General features: G+C 39.0%; 1 protein-coding gene across 2 annotated transcripts in view; it reads left to right on the forward strand.

Annotated features, from left to right (window-relative positions):
- Positions 1–8,064: 8,064 nt before the first annotated feature.
- LOC110286969 (heat shock factor protein 3) overlaps positions 8,065–25,317 on the forward strand; it is a 61,865-nt gene continuing 44,612 nt past the window's right edge. For both annotated transcript variants that reach the window (XM_085838109.1, XM_021153658.2), the window contains exons 1-2: positions 8,065–8,163; positions 18,987–19,095. In XM_085838109.1, the coding sequence (XP_085694235.1) occupies positions 8,065–8,163; positions 18,987–19,095 (208 nt within the window). The remainder of the gene's footprint in view (positions 8,164–18,986; positions 19,096–25,317) is intronic.

Consider the following 25,317-nt stretch of genomic DNA (forward strand, 5'->3'; position numbering starts at 1 on the left):
CAGAAGCTGTGTTCCACTCACCAGCAGTCCCAAAATCCTGCGGTGGGGGTCGTGGGTAGCTGGCGGGTGTCAGGCAACCCTGCGCTCCCGCTACCCTGGCGCTGATCCGGCCGGATGTGGCCTGTGGCCCTACTCAGGCCGGTTTCTGCTTCCCTAACTAATGCAGTCTCAGGTCCTGCGCAATTGGATTGGAGCTGAAGCTGTGTTCCACTCACCAGCAGTCCCAAAATCCTGCGGCAGGGGTCGTGGGTAGCTGGCGGGTGTCAGGCAACCCTGCGCTCCCGCTACCCTGGCGCTGATCCGGCCGGATGTGGCCTGTGGCCCTACTCAGGCCAGTTTCTGCTTCCCTAACTAATGCAGTCTCAGGTCCCGCGCAATTGGATTGGAGCTGAAGCTGTGTTCCACTCACCAGCAGTCCCAAAATCCTGCGGGGGGGGGGGGGTCGTGGGTAGCTGGCGGGTGTCAGGCAACCCTGCGCTCCTGCTACCCCGGCGCTGATCCAGCCGGATGAGGCCTGTGGTCCTACTCAGGCCGGTTTCTGCTTCCCTAACTAATGCAGTCTCAGGTCCCGTGCAATTGGATTGGAGCAGAAGCTGTGCTCCACTCACCAGAAGTCTTAAGATCCTGTGGTGGGTGTTGTGGGTAGCTGGCGAGTGTCAGCAGACCCTGTGCCCCAGCTGCCCTGTCTCCACATGATCTTAAGACCACTGACCAGACAGCTCCACACTCCTCAGAGAAGACACCACTTCCAGGTACTTTAACACGACCAGGATCTTAGGATTACAGGATGCCAAGATAACAGGAGCTGGGTCACACCAGTATTTTAGGGACTCAGAGGAACTTGACTGCCAAGGGCTCTGACACACCCAGAATCTCAGGTTCACAGGAGCCCACTATCAAAGATCACAGAGAAAGCTGGACTCTGAGGAATCCTGAATCAACTGGAATTATAGGAAGGACAGGCTCCAATCAGATATATAGAGGACAGCAAAAACTTGAGATAATCAGATGGCAGGAGGCAAGCATAAGAACAGAAGCAATAGAAACCAAGGTTACTCGGCATCATCAGAACCAAACTCTCCCACCATAGAAAGTTCTGGATACACCATCACACCAGAAAAGCAAGACATGGATCTAAAGTCACTTCTTATGATGATGATGGAGGACTTTAAGAAGGAAATACAGGAAAACACAGGTAAATAGCTAGAAGCCTCTAAAGAGGAAACACAAAAATCCCTTAGAGAGTTACAGGAAAACACTACCTAACAGGTGATGGAATTGAACAAAATCATCCAAGACCTAAAAATGGAAGTAGAAACAATAAAGAAAACCCAAAGGAGACAACTCTGGAGATAGAAACCCTAGGAAAGAAACCATGAACCATAGATATGAGCATCAACAACAGAATACAAGAGATGGAAAACAGAATCTCAGGTGCAGAAGATTCCATAGGGAACATGGAAACAACAATCAAAGAAAATGAAAATGAAAAAAGATCCTAACTCAAAATATCCAGGAAATCCAGGACACAATGAGAAGACCAAACCTACAGATAATAGGAGTAGGTAAGAATGAAGATTTTTCAACATAAAGGGCCAGCAAATATCTTCAACAAAATTATACAGGAAAACTTCCCAAATCTAAAGAAAGAGATGCCCATGAACATACAAGAAGCCTACAGAACTCCAAATAGACTGGACCAGAAAAGAAATTCCTCCAGACACATAATAATCAGAACAACAAATGCACCAAATAAAGACAAAATATTAAAAGCAGTAAGGGAAAAAGGTAAAGTAACTATAAAAGCAGACCTATTAGAATTACTCCAGACTACTCAACAGAGACTATGAAAGCTAGAAGATCCTGGACAGATGTTATATAGACACTAAGAGAACACAAATGCCAGCCCAGGCTACTATACCCAGCCAAACTCTCAATTAACATAGATGGAGAAACCAAAGTATTCCACAACAAAACCAAATTCACACATTATCTCTCCACGAATCCAGCCCTTCAAAGGATAATAACAGAAAAAAACCAATACAAGGACAGGAACCACGCCCTAGAAACAACAAGAAGGTAATCCCTCAACAAACATAAAAGAAGACAGCCACAAGAACAGAATGCCAACTTTAACAACAAAAATAACAGGAAACAACAATTACTTTTCCTTAATATCTCTTAATATCAATGGACTCAACTCCCCGATAAAAAGACATAGACTAACAAACTGGCTACACAAACAAGACCCAACATTTTGCTGCTTACAAGAACCTCATCTCAGAGAAAAAGATAGACACTACCTCAGAATGAAAGGCTGGGAAACAATTTTCCAAGCAAATGGTATGAAGAAATAAGCTGGAGTAGCCATTCTAATATCTGATAAGATTGACTTCCAACCCAAAGTCATTAAAAAAGACAGGGAGGGACACTTCATACTCATCAAAGGTAAAATCCTCCAAGAGGAACTATCAATCCTGAATATCTATGCTCCAAATACAAAGGCAGCCACATTCATTAAAGAAACTTTAGTAAATCTCAAAGCACACATTGCACCTCATACAATAATAGTGGGAGACTTCAACTCACCACTTTCACCAATGGACAGATCATGGAAACAGAAACTAAACAGGGACACAGTGAAACTAACAGAACTTATGAATCAAATGGATCTGACAGATATCTACAGAACATTCTATCCTAAAACAAAAGGATATACCTTCTTTTCAGCACCTCATGGTACCTTCTCCAAAATTGACCACATAATTGGTCACAAAACAGGCCTCAACAGATACAAAAATATTGAAATTGTCCCATGCATCCTATCAGATCACCATGGACTAAGGCTGATCTTCAATAACAAAATAAATAATAGAAAGCCAACCTTCACGTGGAAACTGAACAACACTCTTCTCAATGATACCTTGGTCAAGGAAGGAATAATGAAAGAAATTAAGGACTTTTTAGAATTCAATGAAAATGAAGAAACAACATACCCAAACTTATGGGACACAATGAAAGCATTTCTAAGAGGAAAACTCATAGCTCTGGGTGCCTCCAAAAGGAAACTAGAGAGAGCACACATTAGCAGCTTGACAACATACCTAAAAGCACTAGAACAAAAGGAAGCAAATTCACACAAGAGGAGTAGACAGCAGGAAATAATCAAACTCATGGGCGAAATCAACCAAGTGGAAACAAGAAGAACTATTCAAAGAATCAACCAATCAAGGAGCTGGTTCTTTATGAAAATCAACAAGATAGATAAACCCTTAGCCAGACTCACTAGAGGGCACAGGGAAAGCATCCTAATTAACAAAATCAGAAATGAAAAAGGAGACATAACAACAGATCCTGAAGACATACAAAACACCATCAGATCCTTCTACCAAAGGCTATACTCAACAAAACTGGAGAACCTGGATGTAATGGAGAAGTTCCTAGACAGATACCAGGTACCAAAGTTGAATCAAGATCAGGTTAATGATCTAAACAGCCCTATATCCCCCAAAGAAATAGAAGCAGTCATTAATAGTCTCCCAAATAAAAAAAAGCCCAGGACCAGATGGGTTTAGTGCAGAGTTCTATCAGACCTTCAAAGAAGATCTAATCCCAGTTCTTCACAAACTATTCCACAAAATAGAAACAGAAGGTACTCTACCCAACTCATTCTATGAAGCCACAATTACTCTGATACCTACACCACAAAAGACCCAACAAAGATAGAAATCTTCAGACCAATATCCCTTATGAATATTGATGAAAAAATCCTCAATAAAGTTCTTGCTAACCGAATCCAAGAACACATCAAAACAATCATCCATCCTGACCAAGTAGGTTTCATCCCAGGGATGCAAGGATGGTTCAATATACGGAAATCCATCAATGTAATCCAGTATATAAACAAACTCAAAGACAAAAACCACATGGTCATCTCGTTAGATGCGGAAAAAGCATTTGACAAGATCCAACACCCATTCATGATAAAAGTCTTGGAAAGATCAGGAATTCAAGGCCCATACCTAAACATGATAAAAGCAATCTATAGCAAACCAGTAGCCAACATCAAAGTAAATGGTGAGAAGCTTGAAGCAATCCCTCTAAAATCAGGGACTAGACAAGGCTGTCCACTTTCTCCATACCTATTCAACATTGTACTTGAAGTCCTAGCCAGAGCAATTCGACAACAAAAGGAGATCAAAGGGATACAAATTGGAAAAGATGAAGTCAAAATATCACTTTTTGCAGATGATATGATAGTATTTATAAGTGACCCTAAAAATTCCACCAGAGAACTCCTAAGCCTGATAAACAGCTTCGGTGAAGTAGCTGGATATAAAATTAACTCAAACAAATCAATGGCCTTTCTCTACACAAAGAATAAACAGGCTGAGAAAGAAATTAGGGAAACAACACCCTTCTCAATAGTCACAAATAATATAAAATATCTTGGCATGACTCTAACTAAGGAAGTGAAAGATATGTATAATAAAAACTTCAAGTCTCTGAAGAAAGAAATTATAGAAGATCTCAGAAGATGGAAAGATCTCCCATGCTCATGGATTGGCAGGATCAACATTGTAAAAATGGCTATCTTGCCAAAAGCAATCTACAGATTCAATGCAATCCCCATCAAAATTCCAAATCAATTCTTCAACGAATTAGAAAGTGCAATCTGCAAATTCATCTGGAATAACAAAAAACCTAGGATAGCAAAAACTCTTCTCAAGGATAAAAGAACCTCTGGTGGAATCACCATGCAGGACCTAAAGCTTTACTACAGAGCAATTGTGATAAAAACTGCATGGTACTGGTATAGTGACAAACAAATAGACCAATGGAATAGAATTGAAGACCCAGAAATGAACCCACACACCTATGGTCACTTGATCTTCGACAAGGGAGCTAAAAACATCCAGTGGAAGAAAGACAGCATTTTCAACAAATGGTGCTGGCACAACTGGTTGTTAACATGTAGAAGAATGCGAATCGATCCATTCCTATCTCCTTGTACTAAGGTCAAGTCTAAATGGATCAAGGAACTTCACATAAAACCAGAGACACTGAAACTTATAGAGGAGAAAGTGGGGAAAAGCCTTGAAGATATGGGCACAGGGGAAAAATTCTTGAATAGAACAGTAATGGCTTGTGCTGTAAGATTGAGAATTGACAAGTGGGACCTCATGAAACTGCAAAGCTTCTGCAAGGCTAAGGACACCATCAATAAGACAAAAAAACCACCAACAGATTGTGAAAGGATCTTCACCTATCCTAAATCAGATAATGGACTAATATCCAATATATATAAGGAACTCAAGAAGGTGGACTCCAGAAAGTCAAATAACCCCATTAAAAAATGGGGCTCAGAACTGAACAAAGAATTCTCACCTGAGGAATACCTAATGGCAGAGAAGCACCTGAAAAAATGTTCAACATCCTTAATCATCAGGGAAATGCAAATCAAAACAACCCTGAGATTCCACCTCACACCAGTCAGAATGGCTAAGATCAAAAATTCAGGTGACAGCAGATGCTGGCGAGGATGTGGAGAAAGAGGAACACTCCTCCATTGTTGGTGGGATTGCAAGCTTGTACAACCACTCTGGAAATCAGTCTGGCGGTTCCTCAGAAAATTGGACATAGTACTACCGGAGGATCCAGCAATACCTCTCCTGGGCATATATCCAGAAGATGTCCCAACCGGTAAAAAGGACACATGCTCCACTATGTTCATAGCAGCCCTATTTATAATAGCCAGAAGCTGGAAAGAACCCAGATGTCCCTCAACAGAGGAATGGATACAGAAATTATGGTACATTTACACAATGGAGTACTACTCAGCTATTAAAAAGAATGAATTTATGAAATTCCTAGCCAAATGGATGGACCTGGAGGGCATCATCTTGAGTGAAGTAACACAATCACAAAAGAACTCACACAATATGTATTCACTGATAAGTGGATATTAGCCCAAAACTTAGGATACCCAAGATATAAGATACAATTTGCTAAACGCATGAAACTCAAGAATGAAGACCAAAGTGTGGACACTATGCCCCTTCTTAGAATTGGGAACAAAACACCCAGGGAAGGAGTTACAGAGACAAAGTTCATAGCTGTGATGAAAGGATGGACCATTTAGAGACTGCTGTATCCAGGGATCCATCCCATAAGCAGCTTCTAAACACTGACACCATTGCATACACTAGCAAGATTTTGCTGAAAGGACCCAAATATAGCTGTCTCTTGTGAGATGATCCCGGGCCTAGCAAACACAGGAGTGGATGTTCACAGTCAGCTATTGGATGTATCACAGGGCTCCCAATGGAGAAGCTAGAGAAAGTACCCAAGGAGCTAAAGGGATCTGCAACCCTATTGTTGGAACAACATGATGTACTAACCAGAACCCTGGAGCTCTTGTCTCTAGCTGCATATGTATCGAAAGATGGCCTAGTCGGCCATCACTGGAAAGAGAGGCCCATTGGACTTGCAAACTTTATATGCCCCAATATAGGGGAATGCCAGGGCTAAAAGAATGGGAATGGGTGGGTAGGGAAGTGGGGGGCGCTATGGGGGACTTTTGGGATAGCATTGGAAGTGTAACTGAGGAAAATATGTAATAAAAATATTAAAAAATAAAAAAAGAAAAAGAATAAAACCTATAATCATTTTTTCTTCCATATGCTCTTAAAAGTTACTCAAATAAAATAAAATCAATGTAAAATATGAGTTTGATAGCCCCTACTGCTATTCATTGCTATTATAATAAATGTTACCTTCATATGAAAAGAAATATAAAATTTCAAAACTCAGTTTAAACCAAGGAGTTACAAACTATTTCAGAAAACAATTAGCATTCTAACCATTCACTATTTACACTGTGTGTGAGTGTGTGTGTGTATGTGTGTTTAGATGTGTGTGTATGCCCAGGAAAATCAGGGTTCCCATTGTTCTTTTGAAGCCATTCACCTTGTTCACTGAGACAGGGCGTCTCACTCAGACCTGGGGTTCACCAAATGGTGAATGTCCAGTTAGCCCCAGAAATATGCCTGTTCATTTTTCCTCAGCACTGGAATTACAAGGACAGGCACCAATTTCACCTTTCATTTGGTTGCTGGGGATTGAACTCAGATCTGCATGCTTGCATGGTAATCACTTTATGAGTGTGTTGTCTCTAGCCCCTCATGAAACTATTTTCTAATGAAAGGAGAAATAAGAAAACAACAACAACAAAAAGTCTGTGTTATTAGGCATATTTCTTTCTTCTTAATCTCCTTTCCAACCTTATCACTAAAAGAAGTGAATGCTCTAATATTCTTGCAGTGTCTCACTTCAACAACATGCATACCAAGAATTTTTAGCAGCCATGTGTGGTGACGCACGTCTTTAATCCCAGTAGTAAGGAAACAAAGGCAGGTAGATTTCTGAGTTCACAGACAGCCTGATATACATAATGAGTTCTGGCCAGCTAGGGCTGTCTAGTGAGATTCTGAAAAACAAACACAGAAACAAAGACCTTAACAAACAAATCAAAACAAAAACCAAACAGTTCTCATTATCTCTCCAGAAAATGGATCAAAACCATGCACTGCAAAGCTTTGCCTCATGATACCATTAAGTTCATTACGAAGCTATATTCAACATTAAGTTAATTCGGTGACAACCCAGTGCAGTGCCACACCACTAGGTTGCTAGGTTGTCAGGATGTGACTGTATAAAAGCACTATAGCCTGAAAAGCAACAAAGAAAACATCAAAAGTGGCGCCCCCTACTGCTCTATCATGCTTCATTTTCCCTCACATTATAAAAGGTGTTCCTCTACCGGAAGTTCCCCTGATACAGTCACGTGCCAGAGGTACTGCAGTACTATAACCAGCCAATAAGAATTGCCCCCTGGGCAATTCAGACCCGCCTCCAAGCAAAGTTCTGAGGGAGGGCCATTAATCAGCCTTTTGTCACAGAAAACTGCTGCTTGCTCTCTTGGTAATGGAGTAGCTCAGGTTTTCCTTGCTGCTTACAATTGTCCAGGACGGACGTTTTCTTAAAGCAGTGACATCCCAAAACATGGAGCAATTTCGAAAGACAATGGTTCCTCACTTTCTCACCAAACTCTGGATGTTAGTTGATGATGCTGTCTTGGACCACGTGATTCGCTGGGGCAAGGTAAAGAGACTTCTGGGAAGGGGCGTTGGTTTAAAGAAAAGGATGTGACTTCAGAAAGGGTTTTTTATAGGGGTATGGGAATTTTTTACACAGGTTGAATGACACAGCCACAGGAAGTTTTTGCGCCACCCCACCCCACCCCCGCAGCCACTCAACTGAGTTGGACACTCAGTTCCTTGAGAGGATTAAGTCTCAGTTCACCTAGTTTTGTGATTCCTGGCAAAAGAAAAAGGGGAGGGGCTCATTTTCTACTTTTTATTTTTCTTTCTTCAGAATCCATAAATATGTGCAGCTCGAGTAAAAAGTCACTCAGGCTTGCACTCCCACCAGCAATGGAGGAGTGTTCCTCTTTCTCTGCATCCTCGCCAGCAGCTGTTGTCACCTGAATTTTTGATCTTAGCCATTCTGACTGGTGTGAGGTGGAATCTCAAGGTTGTTTTGATTTGCATTTCCCTGATGATTAAGGATGTTGAACATTTTTTTCAGGTGCTTCTCAGCTATTTGGTATTCCTCAGGTGAGAATTCTTTGTTTAGCTCTGTACACCATTTTTAATGGGGTTAGCTGCATATGTAGCAGAAGATGGCCTAGTCGGCCATCATTGGGAAGAGAGGCCCCTAGGACTTGCAAACTTTATATGCCCCAGTACAGGGGAATGCCAGGGCCAAGAAGTGGGAGTGGGTGGGTAGTGGAGCAGGGTGGGGGAAGGGTATAGGGAACTTTCGGGATAGCATTTGAAATGTAAATAAAGAAAATATCTAATAAAAAAAAATAAGCACATTAAAAAAAAGTCACTCAGGGTAGGACAGCTTCACCATAAAAATACAAGTAGCCTCACACTCCTGATTTCCCGCCAAAGCTCAAATTTGTTGGGGTTTTTGGCTTTTACTCTATAGTACTTGCTATGGTTGTGAGATCAGACAGTGTGCTACATGAGTGCTCTACCACCAAGCTACATCACTAGCTCTTACTCTATGTTTCTTTGAAAGACAAGGTTTGACTATTTAGCCCTGGCTGACCTGAAAGTCACTATGTAGATCAGGTTAGTAAACAGATGAAGCTTTCTAGCCAAATGTACCTAAACTGTCAGTTTCTAAGAGAATTTGTGATACACCTCATTTTATCTCTGGGACATTATTAACCACTCATTGAGTAAGCTGAGTGAATTACAAGTGTACTCCCGGCCACTGGGATTTTGAATTATATTTAACTTCTAATCATTCTGACTGGGAAAAATCTTGTAGAATGTTTTAAGAGGAGACCATGGCCAGTTCTCTAAAATAATAGTCACTTTGGCACTGTGTTCATTTGTTTTTGAGATAGATAGGGTCTCACTCTGTGGCCCAGGTTTATCTTGAATTCATGATCACCTTGCCTCAGCCTGCTCGGTGTTGGTATTACAAGAATGTACTACCACACTCAGCCAAGGTTAAATTTTTTGTTAATAAAATGTCAAACAAAAATATAAAGGGGTACAATGAACTGCCAAGTACCACAGCTAACTTCAAATAATAGTCAACTCAATAGCCATTCTTGTTTCATAAACAGTTTCACTTGAAGAAAATAGTGGATGTGATTTTCAATTTATAGCTTCTCATGAAAATAGCTTTTAAAATATTGAAGTAAATATTTAACATTGAAATAAATAAGAGCTGGGTTGTAGGTCAGTGGTAAAGTACTTATCTATCATGTGAAAAACTCTGGGCTCATCACCAAAACTAGAAAAGTACCGATACGTTATTTATTAATTAAGTTGTCTCAGAGAGCTTACAGATTAATTTTTCTATTCCTCTGAGCCTTATCCTAGGATTTTCATAGTTATGAATTTATGTGAAGTATAAGGGTGCTGTTTTCATAGCATTTATAGAGACACTATCTCAAAGCAGATATTTTAACCTTCTGGCTCTTACACTCTTCCTAACTTCTGTTCTGCAGTCTTCTCTAAGCTTTGTGTGTAAGAGGTTGTATTGTTGATGTATCAATTGGGTCTGACCACTAAACAGTCAGTTTTTCTACACATTTTAAAGTTGTGATTTTCTGTAATGCCCTGTGTTTACTATAAAAATTTTTTGTTGAGACAAACTACATTTATGTATAGCTATAAGGATAATTATTTAGAATGCAGTTAGGAATGATAGTGGTCTAGTAAAGTGGCAATAGTAAGTTCTCCTCTATGATCCATATGGTCTATTTCCAACCATGGTAGTTGGTTAAGTTTATTGTACCAGATAGGAATTCCTTCCTTCTGTTCTTATGTTCAATTAGATAACTGTTGGTTACTCTCAGAATTTAAGTGCCAATTTTCATCTTTCAGAATACCTTGGCATTATAAGTGAATAGAGCCATTGACTGCTTTCTTCCCTTGGCAAATTGCATAGTTTGCTAGGAAGTAACTAGTAATGGTTGGGGGTGTCAGCAGTAAGGACGTTATATTCAACCTCTAAGAGGCAACCAAGAGCCACAGCAATAGCTGTTCACTTCCTTATCAATAATTTGAAAGCACGTTTCCCATGCTTGTCACTGGAGTTTTTGTTTGTCTCTGGCTTTTGAGGGAACACTATCATATACTTACAAGCATATTTTATCGAATTATAAGTAACCATGAAATAATAATTTGGTTCCCCATAGCCTTTCAAAAATATATTTAGTGTTTTCTTTTCTCTCCTCCTTTCATCTCCTTCTGGGTCATAAAGTAGATTTTTCAAAAAGATGTTTGAAGATTCTCTACATTGATTTCCAGAGTTTTATACCAGTTTGCAATATCAATCATGAATGAGGCATCCCCTTTTCCATATTCTAATCAGCATTTGTTATCAATTGTTTTCTTGATCATAAGCATTCTGCCTGGGTAAATGGGATTTCCCCTTCACCAATGTTTGACAAGAAATAAGCAAAAGCAGCACAAATGAAAAACAAAAATCAAAATTACTAACACTATAAATAGAAAGGCAAAGAAGTTAAAATAATTATAAGAAGTTAGTACAACCAAAATAATGCTATAAATATAATCAAAGAAAACTGCTACAATAGGCATGTATGATACTTTATGTGTCATGCTCTATAAATAAACAAAATGTACTCTTATTTTTTGTTAATCATTTTATTCATTTACATTTCAAATGGTATCCCCCTTCCTGGTTACCCCTCCACAAACCCCCACTCCACCCCCTGACCCCCTTTGCCTCTATGGGGGTACTCCTCCACCTATTCACCCACTCCCACCTCACTGCTCTAGCATCTCCCTACGCTGGGGCATCAAGCCTCTACAGTACCAGAGACCTCCCCTCTCATTGATGTCAGATAAGGCCATCCTCTGCTACATATGTACCTGTTGGTATGGATCCCTCCATGATGCAGATACTCACAGCCAACCACTGGGCTGAGCCTAGGGACTCCAATGGAAGAGCTAAGGGAAGGACTGAAGGAGCTGAAGGGGTTGCAACCCCATAGGAAGAACAATATCAACTAACCAGACCACCCAGAACTCCCAGGGACTAAACCACCAAGCAAAATATATTCTTATATACAGTGGTACATAAACAGAATATTTGCTTGTTGGTATATAGAATAAAAGCTCTATTTTGAATATTGAAGATGGATAAAGTTTGTGATGGTGGTTTTAGTAGGCCATTTAACAGTGGTGCAAGAAAACATGGATTTTGAAGATGATTTATACTGTAATTCTTCAGTTAGAATAGTGGACACTCAGCATTATTTTTTATCTATTGTATTTTATTTTTTAATTATATGTATGTAGCCTATATGCATATGTGTGTGTTTCTGTACATGTACATATGAGTATGTGTGCCCATGTAGGCAAAAAAAAAAAATGTTTCAAACCTCAAATAGGAGTTACATGTGACCATGAACTGCTAGATATGGCTGAACGCTGAGAAACAAACTTAGATCCTCTGCAAGAACAGTAACTGCTCCTAATTGCTGAGTCAATTCTAGCTCCATATATATATATATTTTGGTTTGGTTTTTCAAGACAGGGTTCTCTTTACAGCCCTGGCTGTCCTGGAACTCACTTTGTAGACCAGGCTGGCCTCAAACTCAGAAATCCGCCTGCCTCTTCCTCCCCAGTGCTGGAATTAAAGGAGTGCACCACCACGCATGGCCAGATACCTTTTTTGTAATGAATATAGAATTACAAAACAAAGAAAAATAATGCTTCTATATCTTAGCAACATTGAAATGGGATCCATTTTTAAGTAATTGTTTTACTAAGACATTTCAATGTTGTTCAGCTCCTTTAAGTTGTTAACATGTTCACAAAGTGTTAAAATCATCTCCACAATTTTAGAACTTTTAATCATTCATGAACTATAAATTTCTGTCCATTCACAATAATTCCCCAATGTGGAGTCATATGTAAATGAAGGCCACCCTCGTTTCAGTAACACTTTGTTTCAGCTTCAACTCTCAATTGCTTCTACACTATCCTATGAGAATATTCAGAAAGTATCTTTCCCAACAAGAAACCTATTTTAGTGGTGGAGCAATTCTTATTAACTGTGCTGTGTGAGACTGATAAGCAATTACTGTCTTTGGTGGGAGTCTTAACCTTTACTGTAAACTCTCCATATGTGGTTGTTTGAATGAGAAATGCTCCCCATAGACTTGAGTATTTGAACACTTGGTTCCCATGTGGTATCACTGTTGGCAGCAGTTTATGAGACTTGGCAGGCCTGGAGGAAGTATGCCATTAGGAACAGGTTTCGAGGTTTCAAAGATTTACCCACTTCCAATTCCCTCTCATTCTTTCTGCATCCTCATATTTGTGGTTGAGGATGCAATTTCTTTACTTTCTGCTCCAGCCTCTACGCCTCCCTGTCCTGCTGGTCTCTTAACTCTGTGGACCTATACACCCTAAGAAATTCATCCTTCTGTAATTTGCCTTGGCCATGATGATCACAGCTACAGTAAAGAAACACAACACATGCACAACTAAAATCTTTAGTTCAAACATTGTTACAGCTCACGTTCATCATGAAAATACTCTCCAATAAAGCAAAGCAGTGTCTCTCGACAACGGGAATCAAAGGCCCTTTGTCTTTAATGTGTGTTCAGTGAAATTACCTATTGTCTTTCCAGTTTATTTTTCTTATCTGAAAACAAAATCAATTCTATCCATCATTTTAAGTGATGTGTCTCAGTTATTAAATTACTAGGCAAGATGACATATTTTAATTGAGCCCCAAATCCTTTAGTAGTCCCAAACTTAAAGATCAGTAGACTTTCTTGCTAAGCTTCACTTTGCTCATTTTTAGAAAACCAGAGCACCCATTGATTCTGTAGCGTGTATTTAATGTGTTAGCAATCTCCTGATTTTTCTCCTCTTCTTTAGGCAAGAAATTTTTTATGAATGGTTTTCTTTTATGCAGCTGCTATCATGTACAGTTCTGATCACACAATGTAAATATTTTCTAGTTTTTCCAATGCTAGGAATCCAACTTAGGACCTTGGGATGCTGGACAGACCTCGGCCAATGAGCTAATCTCCAGACATCCCTATTTTTTTCACAGTATTGCTTATTGTATAGCAATATTGCTCTTAAATTTGTGATCCTCCTGCTTTAGCCTCCCGAGTGCTAGATTACATATCTGATAAATCTCCCAGCTAATTATCTGTGTTTTATATTTGAAATAGTTTTAACTTATTATACAAAGTAATTTCATAATATGAAATTTATGATATTTTTAGGTATGCCATTATTTGTTCTTACTTATCTCCCTCTTACTGCTTTAGCTTTTTCTCCAGGCCCCCTCTTTCTAGTCCCTTCTTCACATCTGCTTTCATGTCCCAGTGGTCTTTCTGATACATTTGTTGTTCTCAGTACTCACTATTTAATTCTCATAAAGCTTAAGATGGAGCAAAAAAAAAAAAACCCATATGTTTAACTTGAAACACATCATTACATTTTCTTTCATTTTTTTATGTATCATTATCAAGCCTTAGCTATTCAGAAACTATTCATGCAGTTTGTAGGTAATGTGCTCTATGACATTTCCAAACTTCCTGACCTTTTTCAATTGAGGTTGTTGTTTGCTTGTTTGGTTGGTTGGTTTGGGTTTTTGATATCCCCACAAAGGTTTGGTCGGGAAATAGAATAATGTCATATTTAAAGATATTTTCTGACATTCTTTCATAATCTCTGAAGTCCAGTCAGTTCTGGGGAAAGCTAAGGTGGTGTAGTTTCTGGTCTCATATTAAGTTAGTTTATAAATAGTCACGAGTAGCAAAGCCAACTAAAGATAACCCCATCATCCTAAAATGCTCATATGTTCTATTAGAATGACTCAGGTATCCCACTAATAACTGCAATAAAGAAAAGTGCTAACCTCCCATGAGGGCCTAAATTCAGGTATCCAGGTAAAACTGTGTATGTGGAAACTCTGTGTGTGTGTGTGTGTGTAGGTAGGTAGGTAGGTAGACTACCTGCCTAGTACAATTCAGTAGGAGACCTAGTCTCAAGAGAATAAGGTAGAGAAATAGAGCAAGACACTTAAGGCTAAAAGCCCTCCTCTGAATTCCAGAAGCACATGCAGAGTTACAGGCACCTGTACACATCATACATACACCTCTTCTCCCTCTCTCCCTTCATTCCTCCCTCCCTCCCTCCTTCCCACCCTCCCTACTTCACTTCCCCCTCTACCACCACCCCACCCCTCTCTCTCTCTCAAACACACAGATAGATTGGGGGATTATAATGAACCATGTCACCTCTAAAGAACTAAACAATGTATAATCCTATGGGTAAATAACAGATGAGCAAGGCATTTTTTCTAAATCTTAGTTGAAGTATGGTATCAAGTTTAAAAACATGACATTTAAATTAATTATTTTCTAACCTAATTAAAATTTAAAGGTATGATTTAAGAGAATGAACAGCATAGAAGAATATTACATATTTTTTGCTTATTTTAAAATAATTTTTGTTATGGTCTACTTTTTAAAATGTTATCAAAGTAGTTATAGTGTCATCCATTGACACCCACTGTTACCAGTTAACATAATATTGTTTTTTATATGTGAATATCTTTTGTGGGGAACATTGATAATAGGGATTGAATCTAGGTAGTCTGTCTTTGATCTATATTATTATATCATATATATATATGTATATATATATATATGTATATATCATTTATTAAATGATTCATTTTATACCTTTTGAAAATTTGTCTCTCTCATTTGAAATATATCATGAGCATATCCATTCACTAAACATTGTTATATAGCTTAGTTTTATCACTGAATAATATTCATTTTTATAGATTTAGTTATTAAATTAGTATTATGGTAGTTTCTAATTTTTGAATTCTATATACAAATACTTATGTAACTGTTTATTGTTAAGTCTTAGCACATATCAGTAATTATTCTCTAAACAATCTGGAATTAAAACTTCTTTTCTTTTCTTTTCTTTGGGGGGGGGTGGGGAGGAAAGGGTTTATTCAGCTTACGTTTTCACATTGCTGTTCATCACCAAAGGAAGTCAGGACCGGAACTCAAGTAGGTAAGGAAGCAGGAGCTGATGCAGGGACCATGGAAGGATGTTACTTACTGGCTCACTTCCCCTGGCTTGCTCAGCTTCCTTTCTTATAGAACCCAAGACTACCAGCCTAAAGATGACCCCACCCACAAGGGGCCTGCCCCCCCCCTTGATCACTAATTGAGAAAATGCTTTACAGCTGGAACTCATGGAGGCATTTCCTCAAGGGAGGCTCCTTTCTCTGTGATAACTTCAGCTTGTGTCAAGTTGCCTAACAAAACCAGCTTTTAAAATTCTCATAATTTGGGCTGGAGAGATGGCTCAGTGGTTAAGAGCACCAACTGCTCTTCCGAAGGTCCTGAGTTCAAATCCCAGCAACCACATGGTGGCTCACAACCATCTGTAATGAGATCTGACACTCTCTTCTGGTGTGTCTGAAGATAGCTACAGTGTACTTAGATATAATAATAAATAAATCTTTAAAAAAAATTCTCATAATTCTAGTTTATAAAATCACTACATATATTTTATATCATGTATTGATTTATTATTTTATTTGCATGCTTTATAAAATTAGTAATTTTACATTAATAATCATCTCCATTATTAAGGAAATGATTTACTATCATTAACTATTACACTAAATTTGGGGGGGGGGTATTTATTTCATTTACATTTCCAAAGCTATCCCAAAAGTCCCCCACACGCTTCTAAGCTAAAGACTGAGTATTTGGGGACTTTGAATATTTACTGTTAGTAGCATCTGAACTCTTGCTAATTTACAAACAGTGGAGATTGATATCTTCTTTAGTCTTTATCAATTTGATAGACAAAAGATATATCTCATTGTAGTAATTTACAATTTAAACGCTTTTCTTGAAAACATATTTGGTGTCTTGTTTTTCTGTTGTTGTGATAAATATCTTGAAACAGGCGACTTAAGGAAAAGTATGTTTATATCAGCGTGTGTTCAAGGTCACAGTCCATCATAATTGAGAAAGTCACATTGGCAAGAGCTTAAAGAAGCTAGTCGTGGAATCCCGGCAGCAGCTGCAGTGGCTTCAGTAGCTCTTTCTGTCTCCCTTTCGTTTCCGGAAATATGGCCTCTGGTGTGGCTGTCTTTGACGGTGTAATCAAGGTGTTCAATGACATGAAAGTTTGCAATTCTTCAACGCCAGAAGAAGTGAAGTAATGCAAGAAAGCAGTGCTTTTTTTTGCCTGAGTGAGGACAAAAAGAACATCATCCTGGAGGAGGGCAAGGAGATCCTGGTAGGAGATGTGGGGCAGGCTGTGGATGACCCCTACACCACTTTCGTCAAGATGCTGCCAGACAAGGGCTGCTGCTATGCTTTCTATGATGCAACCTATGAGACCAAGAAGAGCAAGAAGGAGCACCTGGCGTTCATCTTTTGGGCCCCTGAGAATGTGCCCCTTAAGAGCAAAATGATCTATGCCAGCATCAAGGATGCCATCAAGAAATATCTGACAGGAATCAAGCATGAATTACAAGCTAACTGCTAAGAGGAGGTCAAGGACCGCTGCACCCTGGCAGAGAAACTAGGTGGCAGTATCTGGAGAGAAAGCCTTTGTGAGCCACCTCCAGCCCCCTGCATGGAGCATCTAGCAGCCCTAGACCTGCTCTTGGGTGTGGCAGGCTGCCCCTTTTCTGCCAGACCGGAGGGGCTGGGAGCATCCCAGCAGGGGGAGGACTATCCCTTCACCCCAGTTGCCAAACATCCCTCCCACCCCCTGGACCATCCTCCCTCCATCCCTGAAGATTCTGGCCTTCCCAAACTGCTTTTGTTCTTCTTCCTACTCCTCATCCCTCCCCATCCCATGCTGCCAATTTCTAATCACAATAGTGACTCTGTGCTTGTCTGTTTAGTTCTGTGTGTAAGTGAAATGTGGAAATGACCCTCCCTGCACCAGCTGGTTGCCCTCCCGTTTCCCTTGATCTTGGCCACTCACCGAAGCAGGACCAGTAAGGGATGTTCAATTTAAAAAACAAACAAAAAAAAACAATAAAAACAATAAAAAGACTAACAGCAGCAGCAGAAGAGGAAGAAGAAGAAGAAGAGGAGGAGGAGGAGGAAGAGGAAGAAGAAGAAGAAGAACAAGAAGAAGAACAAGAAGAAGAAGAAGAAGAAGAAGAAGAAGAAGAAGAAGAAGAAGAAGAAGAAGAAGAAGAAGAAGAAAAGAAGAAGAAGAAGAAGAAGAAGAAGAAGAAGAAGAAGAAGAAGAAGAAGAGGAGGAGGAGGAGGAGGAGGAGGAGGAGGAGGAAGAGGAAGAAGAAGAAGAAGAAGAACAAGAAGAACAAGAAGAAGAACAAGAAGAAGAAGAAGAAGAAGAAGAAGAAGAAGAAGAAGAAGAGGAGGAGGAGGAGGAGGAGGAGGAAGAGGAAGAAGAAGAAGAACAAGAAGAACAAGAAGAAGAACAAGAAGAAGAAGAAGAAGAAGAAGAAGAGGAGGAGGAGGAGGAGGAGGAGGAGGAGGAGGAGGAAGAGGAAGAAGAAGAACAAGAAGAACAAGAAGAAGAACAAGAAGAAGAAGAAGAAGAAGAAGAAGAAGAAGAAGAAGAAGAAGAAGAAGAAGAAGAAGAAGAAGAAGAAGAAGAAGCAGCAGCAGCTAGTCACATTGCATCCATATGAATGCATTTATGCTTCTCCACTCCTTTTCTCCCCTTTTACATCCAAGGATAGTTGGCTCAGGGAATGGTCCTACCTGCAAATAAGAGGTGTCTCCCCACATTATTCAACACAGGATAGTCCCCTTGTAGATGTGTTCAAAGCTCCATTTTCCAGGTGATTCTAGACTTTGTCAGGTTGGCAACACTAAGCATCACAATTGACAAGTTTTTTTTTTGAATTACTACTTAATATCTTTTTTTGCCCAAGTTTGTAGAAAAAAGCAAGTTTCCTTGGTCTAAGCTCACCTAAAATTCTTTGTCTTCCTGCTTTTGCTTTCCAAGTGCTAGGATGACAGATGTGCTCTAACATGTCTGCTTTTGCCTGTTTACTTTTAATTTGTGAAGTTTTTTTTTTTTTTGGATATATGCTTTCATGATCAATCCATTACATTTTCCTTCATGTTGTTTCTTTTGTTCATATTCTGTGTCTTTATGGTATATTTTCCCCCATAATAAAGGATTTGAAACCATAGCCTCATGCATGCTAGGAACACACTCCAGTGTGAAGAATTCTGTACTTTGGTCTTTATTTATTTTTTGCAAGTTTGGGGTTCATGAGGTATTATTTTGATTTGTTACTTTGGTGAAACCTTACTTTTTTCCTGGTAAATAAACTACTTTTTGGGTTTTCTTTATTACAAGGATGGCCACAGCTTTCAGATTGTGAATGAAGAAACTTTTGCCAGAGAAGTACTACCAAAATACTTCAAACATAACAAAATAACAAGCTTTATTAGACAACTCAACATGTGTAAGTATGATTTAATTGTACAAGTATTACTATTTGTCACAAAATATTCAGTTTATTTTCAATGAATAAATATAAGTATCAGTTGAGTGAAAACTTTTACTATAGTATATTATTTAAACCCTGCTTTGCTTTTTTGTTGAGTGAAGGCTTTTCTTAGTTATTTTTATCTATTTTTATTGATGTTATAAAGCAATTTTTAAAAAATGCATTTGAGTCTTTATAGTTCCAGAGAGAGTCCATGATCATCATGACGGGGATCATGGCTACAGGCAGGCAAACATGGCACAGGAGCAGTAGCTGAGAGCACACATCTTAAAACACAATCACAAGTCAAAGAAGGAAAACTGGGAAGTGTAGGCTTTTGAAACCTCACATCTTACCCACACTGACGCACCTCCTCCAAAGAGGCCACATTTCCCAATCTTTCCCAAACCCTTCACCAACTAGGGACCAAGTATTCAAATATATGGTAGCCATTCTCCTTTGAACAACTACAGGTCTCAAACACACAAAAAAATCCTTTCTGAAAATATCTGATTTAAATTTTTGAGTTATAGGTACATAAGGCTGAATGTGACCAAAGATTTATCTAGTTTAATCTTACTGTGCTAGTGATAAAGAATGGGGACTAAAGAGATTAAGTATTTTTGATCCAGATTGTACAGCTAGGTAACTCATTGCCTTTATTAAATATATTTTAGTTTACCTATCTCTAGTCTTTAAAGTTTTGAAAGCCTTACATATCATTCTTTGTAATTCCATTATTAAGGTTGCTTTCATTTTAGATATTTTTTAAAAGTTGTTTCTATTTTTATTTCTCTTAAATTTTTTGTAATGAGCATTTATTATTTTATAGTGAAAATGCTGTACTATTGTCATAAAATATCCGTAAATTACTACCAGATTACTTTTGGTAATAACATTTATCTGAGAGACTGACTTGATGCTTACTACTATTATTAGTTGCAATAAGGGCAAAAAATTCCATTGCAATCTTGAATCCACTCTATAATTAACCAATCACTTCCTCTTTGTGCACTCATTGGCCAATCACTGCCTAGTCTCAAGGCCCAAATGTGAGAAGTAGTATATAATGTGGTGCTTTAAATCATCCAGGGTAACAAGCACAGAAATCTCATGTTTATTAACAACATACAATATTTAATTTAACATATTTAAGATATAGCAACCACAGCCATAGGCATAGTAAAAATGTAAACTTAAAGCTTTCTTTATTAATTCTCAAGTTAATACATGTAGTTATTTTACCCCGTTGTTTCTCTTCATTTTTCAACTTTATGGCTTTAGTATCTGATCAGTTTCACTTTAACTACAGACAAGATTAATTTTCATAGTTACTGAGAAACTATAATTCTCTTAAGTCTTTTTACTTCCATTAGCTCTTGCAGTTTCTTTACCTGTACTCCCTCCAATATATAAAAAAAAATTCAGAAGCCAGGATCACTCATAGTGGGAACATGTCGTGTCTTCCTTTTAAAAACTGAATTGTCTCATTTAATAATAATATTTTACAGTTCTATTTATTCTTTTGCAGATTTCCTTTATTATTTATTTATTTACTTACTTTACTTTACATCCCAATATCAGTTTCCCCTCTCCTTCCTGTATCCCCTCACACAAATCTTCCCCCCATTCTTCTGTCCCCTTCTCCTCTGAAAAGGGGGACTCACCTTCCCAATTATCACACCCCATACCCCCACTCATCAAGTCACTGCAGGACTAGGTGCATTCTCTTCTATTGAAGCCAGACAAGGAGCCTCAATTAGGGGAACAGGATCTACAGGCAGCTAACAGAATTAAGGAACATCCTCTGGTCCACTTCTCAGGGGACTTGCATGAAGACCAAGCTGCTTATCTGGGGGCATATTGTATATATATATATATATATATATATATATATATATATATATATATATATATGTATATATATATATATAGTATGTATGTCATTATACAGACTCAACAGATTGTATCTAGTCATTTAAATATATATATGTATATATATATTACAACTGAACAGATTGTATCTAGACATTTAAATATATATATATATATATGTGTGTATTACAACTGAACAGATTGTATCTAGACATTTAAATATATATATGTATATATATGTATATATATATATGTATATATGTGTATATATGTATATATATATATATATGTGTGTGTGTGTGTGTGTGTATTACAACAATTAATGAAAAAAGAACCCATGAATTTGAAAGAAAGTAAGGATCAGTATATTGTAACATTTGACATTTGGGAAGCAGAATGGGAAGGAGTAAATGATGTTATTTATAATCATAAAATATTAAAAATAATGTAAAAAATAAAATGTCTAATAAACACTTTTAAATTACTTCAACATTCTTAGTTATCAAGGAAATGAAGATTAAAATGGCTTCATGATTATCTCTGATCAGACAGCCAACATCAGCAATACTATTGACAACAAATGATCATGTGGATGTGGATGAAGGAGAACACTTAAACACTATTGGTGGGAGTGTAGTACTGCAGCCAATTTGAAAATTGGGCTGTTGTTTTATCAAAAAGTTAGGAGAGACTGAAGTGACAATCAGAGAGCCTGCATAGGGCTGTGCTAAGTCCTCTGCACATATGTTATGGCTGTTTGACTTGGCGTTCTTGTGGGACTCCTAACAGTGGGAGCAGGAGGTATCTTTGACTAGCAGTTCATGGGATGTCCGGTTCTAATAGATGTATTTACAGCACAACATCCAAAAAAAAAAAAAAAAAAAACGGGAATCGAAAGAGTATAAGACCTGGAGGTCCAGAACACTGTTATAAGAATGTGTATCCCAGAAATAATAGGGAAGTTTCACCTATAATATCTCAACAGTATGACATCCTAAACAAGACCTGAGCAGACAGCACCCATAGACATACCAGTGTAGAAAACATAAATCTCGCAAGACTCCAACCCTAGACAAATATAGGCAACTAATGACTACTGAGAGTAGAAGAATCAATAAAGGGAGATGAGCTCCTTAATTGATTAAACAATAGCAAGTGGTCAACCTGGAAATCTCATATACACAAGCAACAGTAAACAGACTCAATAAGTTGTATTTATATATCTATGCACATGTAGTGTGTGTGTGTGTGTGTGTGTGTGTGTAACAACATTAGTTAAAGAAAATGAGGACATGAATTTAGGAGGAACGAAGAGGAAAGGGTTATGGAATGAAAGGAAAGGTGGAAATGATTTCCTAGAGATTCCCCACACAGCCCCACATCCAGCGGCTGCACATTTTCATTCATTTTCCTGGCCCTCTCTCCTGGCCCTCCCCACATCTGATCCTGAACCAGCCCATTCCTCTCCCCATTCCTTCTTCTACCCAATTCTCTCCCTCTCTCTGCTTCCTATGACTATTTATCCCTGCTTCTAAGTGAGAGTCAAGCATCCTTGCTTGGGCCTTCATTCTTTTTTTAAAATATTTTTATTAGGTATTTTCCTCATTTACATTTCCAGTGCTATCCCAAAAGTCCCCCATACCCTCCCCCCCACTCCCCCACCCACCCACTCCCACTTTTTGGCCCTGGAGTTCTCCTGTACTGGGGCATATAAAGTTTGCATGTCCAATGGGCCTCTCTTTCCAGTGATGGCCGACTAGGCCATCTTTTGATAAATATGTAGCTAGAGTCAAGAGCTCTGGGGTACTGGTTAGTTCATATTGTTGTTCCACCTATAGGGTTGCAGATTCCTTTAGCTCCTTGGGTACTTTCTCTAGCTCCTCCATTGGGGGCCCTATGATCCATCCAATAGCTGACTGTGAGCATCCACTTCTGTGTTTGCTAGGCCCCAGCATAGTCTCACAAGAGAGAGCTATATCAGGGTCCTTTCAGCAAAATCTTGCTAGTGTGTGCAATGGTGTCAGCATTTGGAGGCTGATTATGGGATGGATCCCTGGATATGGCAGTCTTCATTCTTGTTTACTTTCATTAGGTCTATGCAGGCCAGAGCCTAGCATAACTGTCCTCTCAAAGGCTCTATCTAGCAGATGCAGATACTCATAGCCAAACATTGGACAGGGACTCTTATGGGAGAATATGGGGAAGGATTGTGGGCCCTGAAGGGATAGGAACTCCACAGGAGGACAACAGAGTCAGCTAGCCTGGACCCTTGAGAGCTCTTAGAGACTGAGCCAACAACCAAACAGCATATCAAGGCTGGACTAAAACCCCCAGCACATATGTAGTAGATGTGCAGCTCAGTATCTATGCGGGTCCCCAAACAGCTAGAGCTGAGGCTGTTCCTAAAGCTGTTGTCTGTCTGTGGAATCTGTTCCCCAACAGGGCTGCCTTCTCTGGCCTCAGTGAGAAAGGATATGCCTGACTCTGCAGAGACTTGATGTGGCCTTACTCTGTTAGAAGAGAAAGGTTGTAGAGATGGGAGAAGGGACTGTGTGAGGGGAGAGCAGGAAGGGCAGTAATTGGGATGTAAAAAATAAAAATAAATCAATTTAAAAATAAAGAGGGAGAGAAGAAGAAAGGGACAAGGGAAAAAGAAAGAAGAGGGAGGGAAAAGGAAGTAAAAGAGAAAGGGAGAAAGAATGAAAAGAGAGGTTGTGGAGAGAGAGAGGAGGACAGAATATTGCTAGTTCACAAAACTGAAGTTATGTTTTAAATAAGTATAAACGTGAAGGCAGGCCCAGTGAAGTGGCTCCGTGCATAAAGGTAGTAGGCCCTAAGCCTAATGACCTGAGTTCTGTTCCTGGAACCCATATGGTGGAGTGAGAGAACTGCTATTTATTGAAAGAAAGAGAGAGAGAGAGAGAGAGAGAGAGAGAGAGAGAGAGAGAGAGAGGGAGAGGGAGGGAAGGAGAGGGAGAGGGAGAGGGAGAGGGAGAGAGAGAGAGAGAGAGAGAGAGAGAGAGAGAGAGAGAGAGAGAGAGAGAGAGAGAAAGAGAAAGAAAAAAGAAAGAAAGAAAGAAAGAAAGAAAGAAAGAGAAAGAAAGAAAGAAAGAAAGAAAGAAAGAAAGAAAGAAAGAAAGAAAGAAAGAAAGAAAAAAAAAAAAAGAGGGAGGGAGGAAGGAACAGACAGAGAGACAGCAAGACAGAGAGAGAGGGAGGGAGAGGTGAGGGAGGGAGAAAGGAAGGAACAAAGGGAGGAAGGGAGAAAGGAAAGGAAAGATAGCTGGTGGCACAACATGTATTTCTATGTAGTCACTCACTTGACTACAAGTGCAACCTCTATGTATTTGTAATCACTAGTCTTGGTTCAAGTCAAGGCTTGTCTTCTTATGTTCTTTCTTGTGCAGAGGCAGAATCTCTCTCTATGTGGTGCCTTTTCTGGACAGTCAAATTCTCTCTATTCAGATAGTTGCATGTTTACATATGTAGAGTCTGATACATGCAGTCACTCATGAAGGTTCATATTTGAATTCTTTGTGCCTTCATTCATTCATGAGTGTTTTATTCTTGCTAATTAATTTTCAAGATAGATAACACTGGCTATCTACATGTTGTGTGATTTATCATAAATACACTTGAAATATTGCCATCTATACATAATAAATTTTTGCCTCTTATATGTTCCCAAGTGCATGTTATAATTGTGAATATATTTGTATTTCTTGCTTTGTTATTTTCTTACAAACAAGAATTTTATCTGATAGACTTATAAATCCCCCCCAGAACTTGGCACACTAGTTATGTTTGATTAAATGGTGTTCATTAAATGTTTGTAAAAATGTGAAGGGCTCTAGAAGGCCAAGCATGGCAAATATGGCTCTGGCAGGTCTCGCCCTTCCCCCATTTCTTCTGCTTTGTTAGATTATATTTCTAAAGATAGCCACCAAAGTCTATTCCCTTACTTGGCCACTTCCTCCTCCTGAGACTGACCACCAAGGCCCAGCTATGAAAATCCTGAAGCAATCAAGATCTGTCTTTTGACTACCTTAATTAACATGCCAAATCAAATAAACTAATTCATCCTAGCCAGGAGTTTCCCTTTTTCTCTTTGCAAATTACCATTTGCCTATGGGCCATATCTGTCTTCTTGCCATCCAGAGGCAGTCCTTTATCTCTCCAGGGAAAATTGCACACACACCTCATCTCCCTTGTTTATTTTCCATTCTCCCCTGTCCTCTGTTTCCTGGTTTTGTCTCTTTTTCCCTGCCTTTTGACCCTTTGTGGCAAATAGATCTTTGTTCTGAGAACTTGGTCTTGGGGTTT

This window comes from Mus caroli, unplaced genomic scaffold (genome assembly GCF_978045245.1).
Source record: "Mus caroli unplaced genomic scaffold, Mus_caroli_1 scaffold_5, whole genome shotgun sequence".
Classification (NCBI taxonomy): Eukaryota; Metazoa; Chordata; class Mammalia; order Rodentia; family Muridae; genus Mus; species Mus caroli.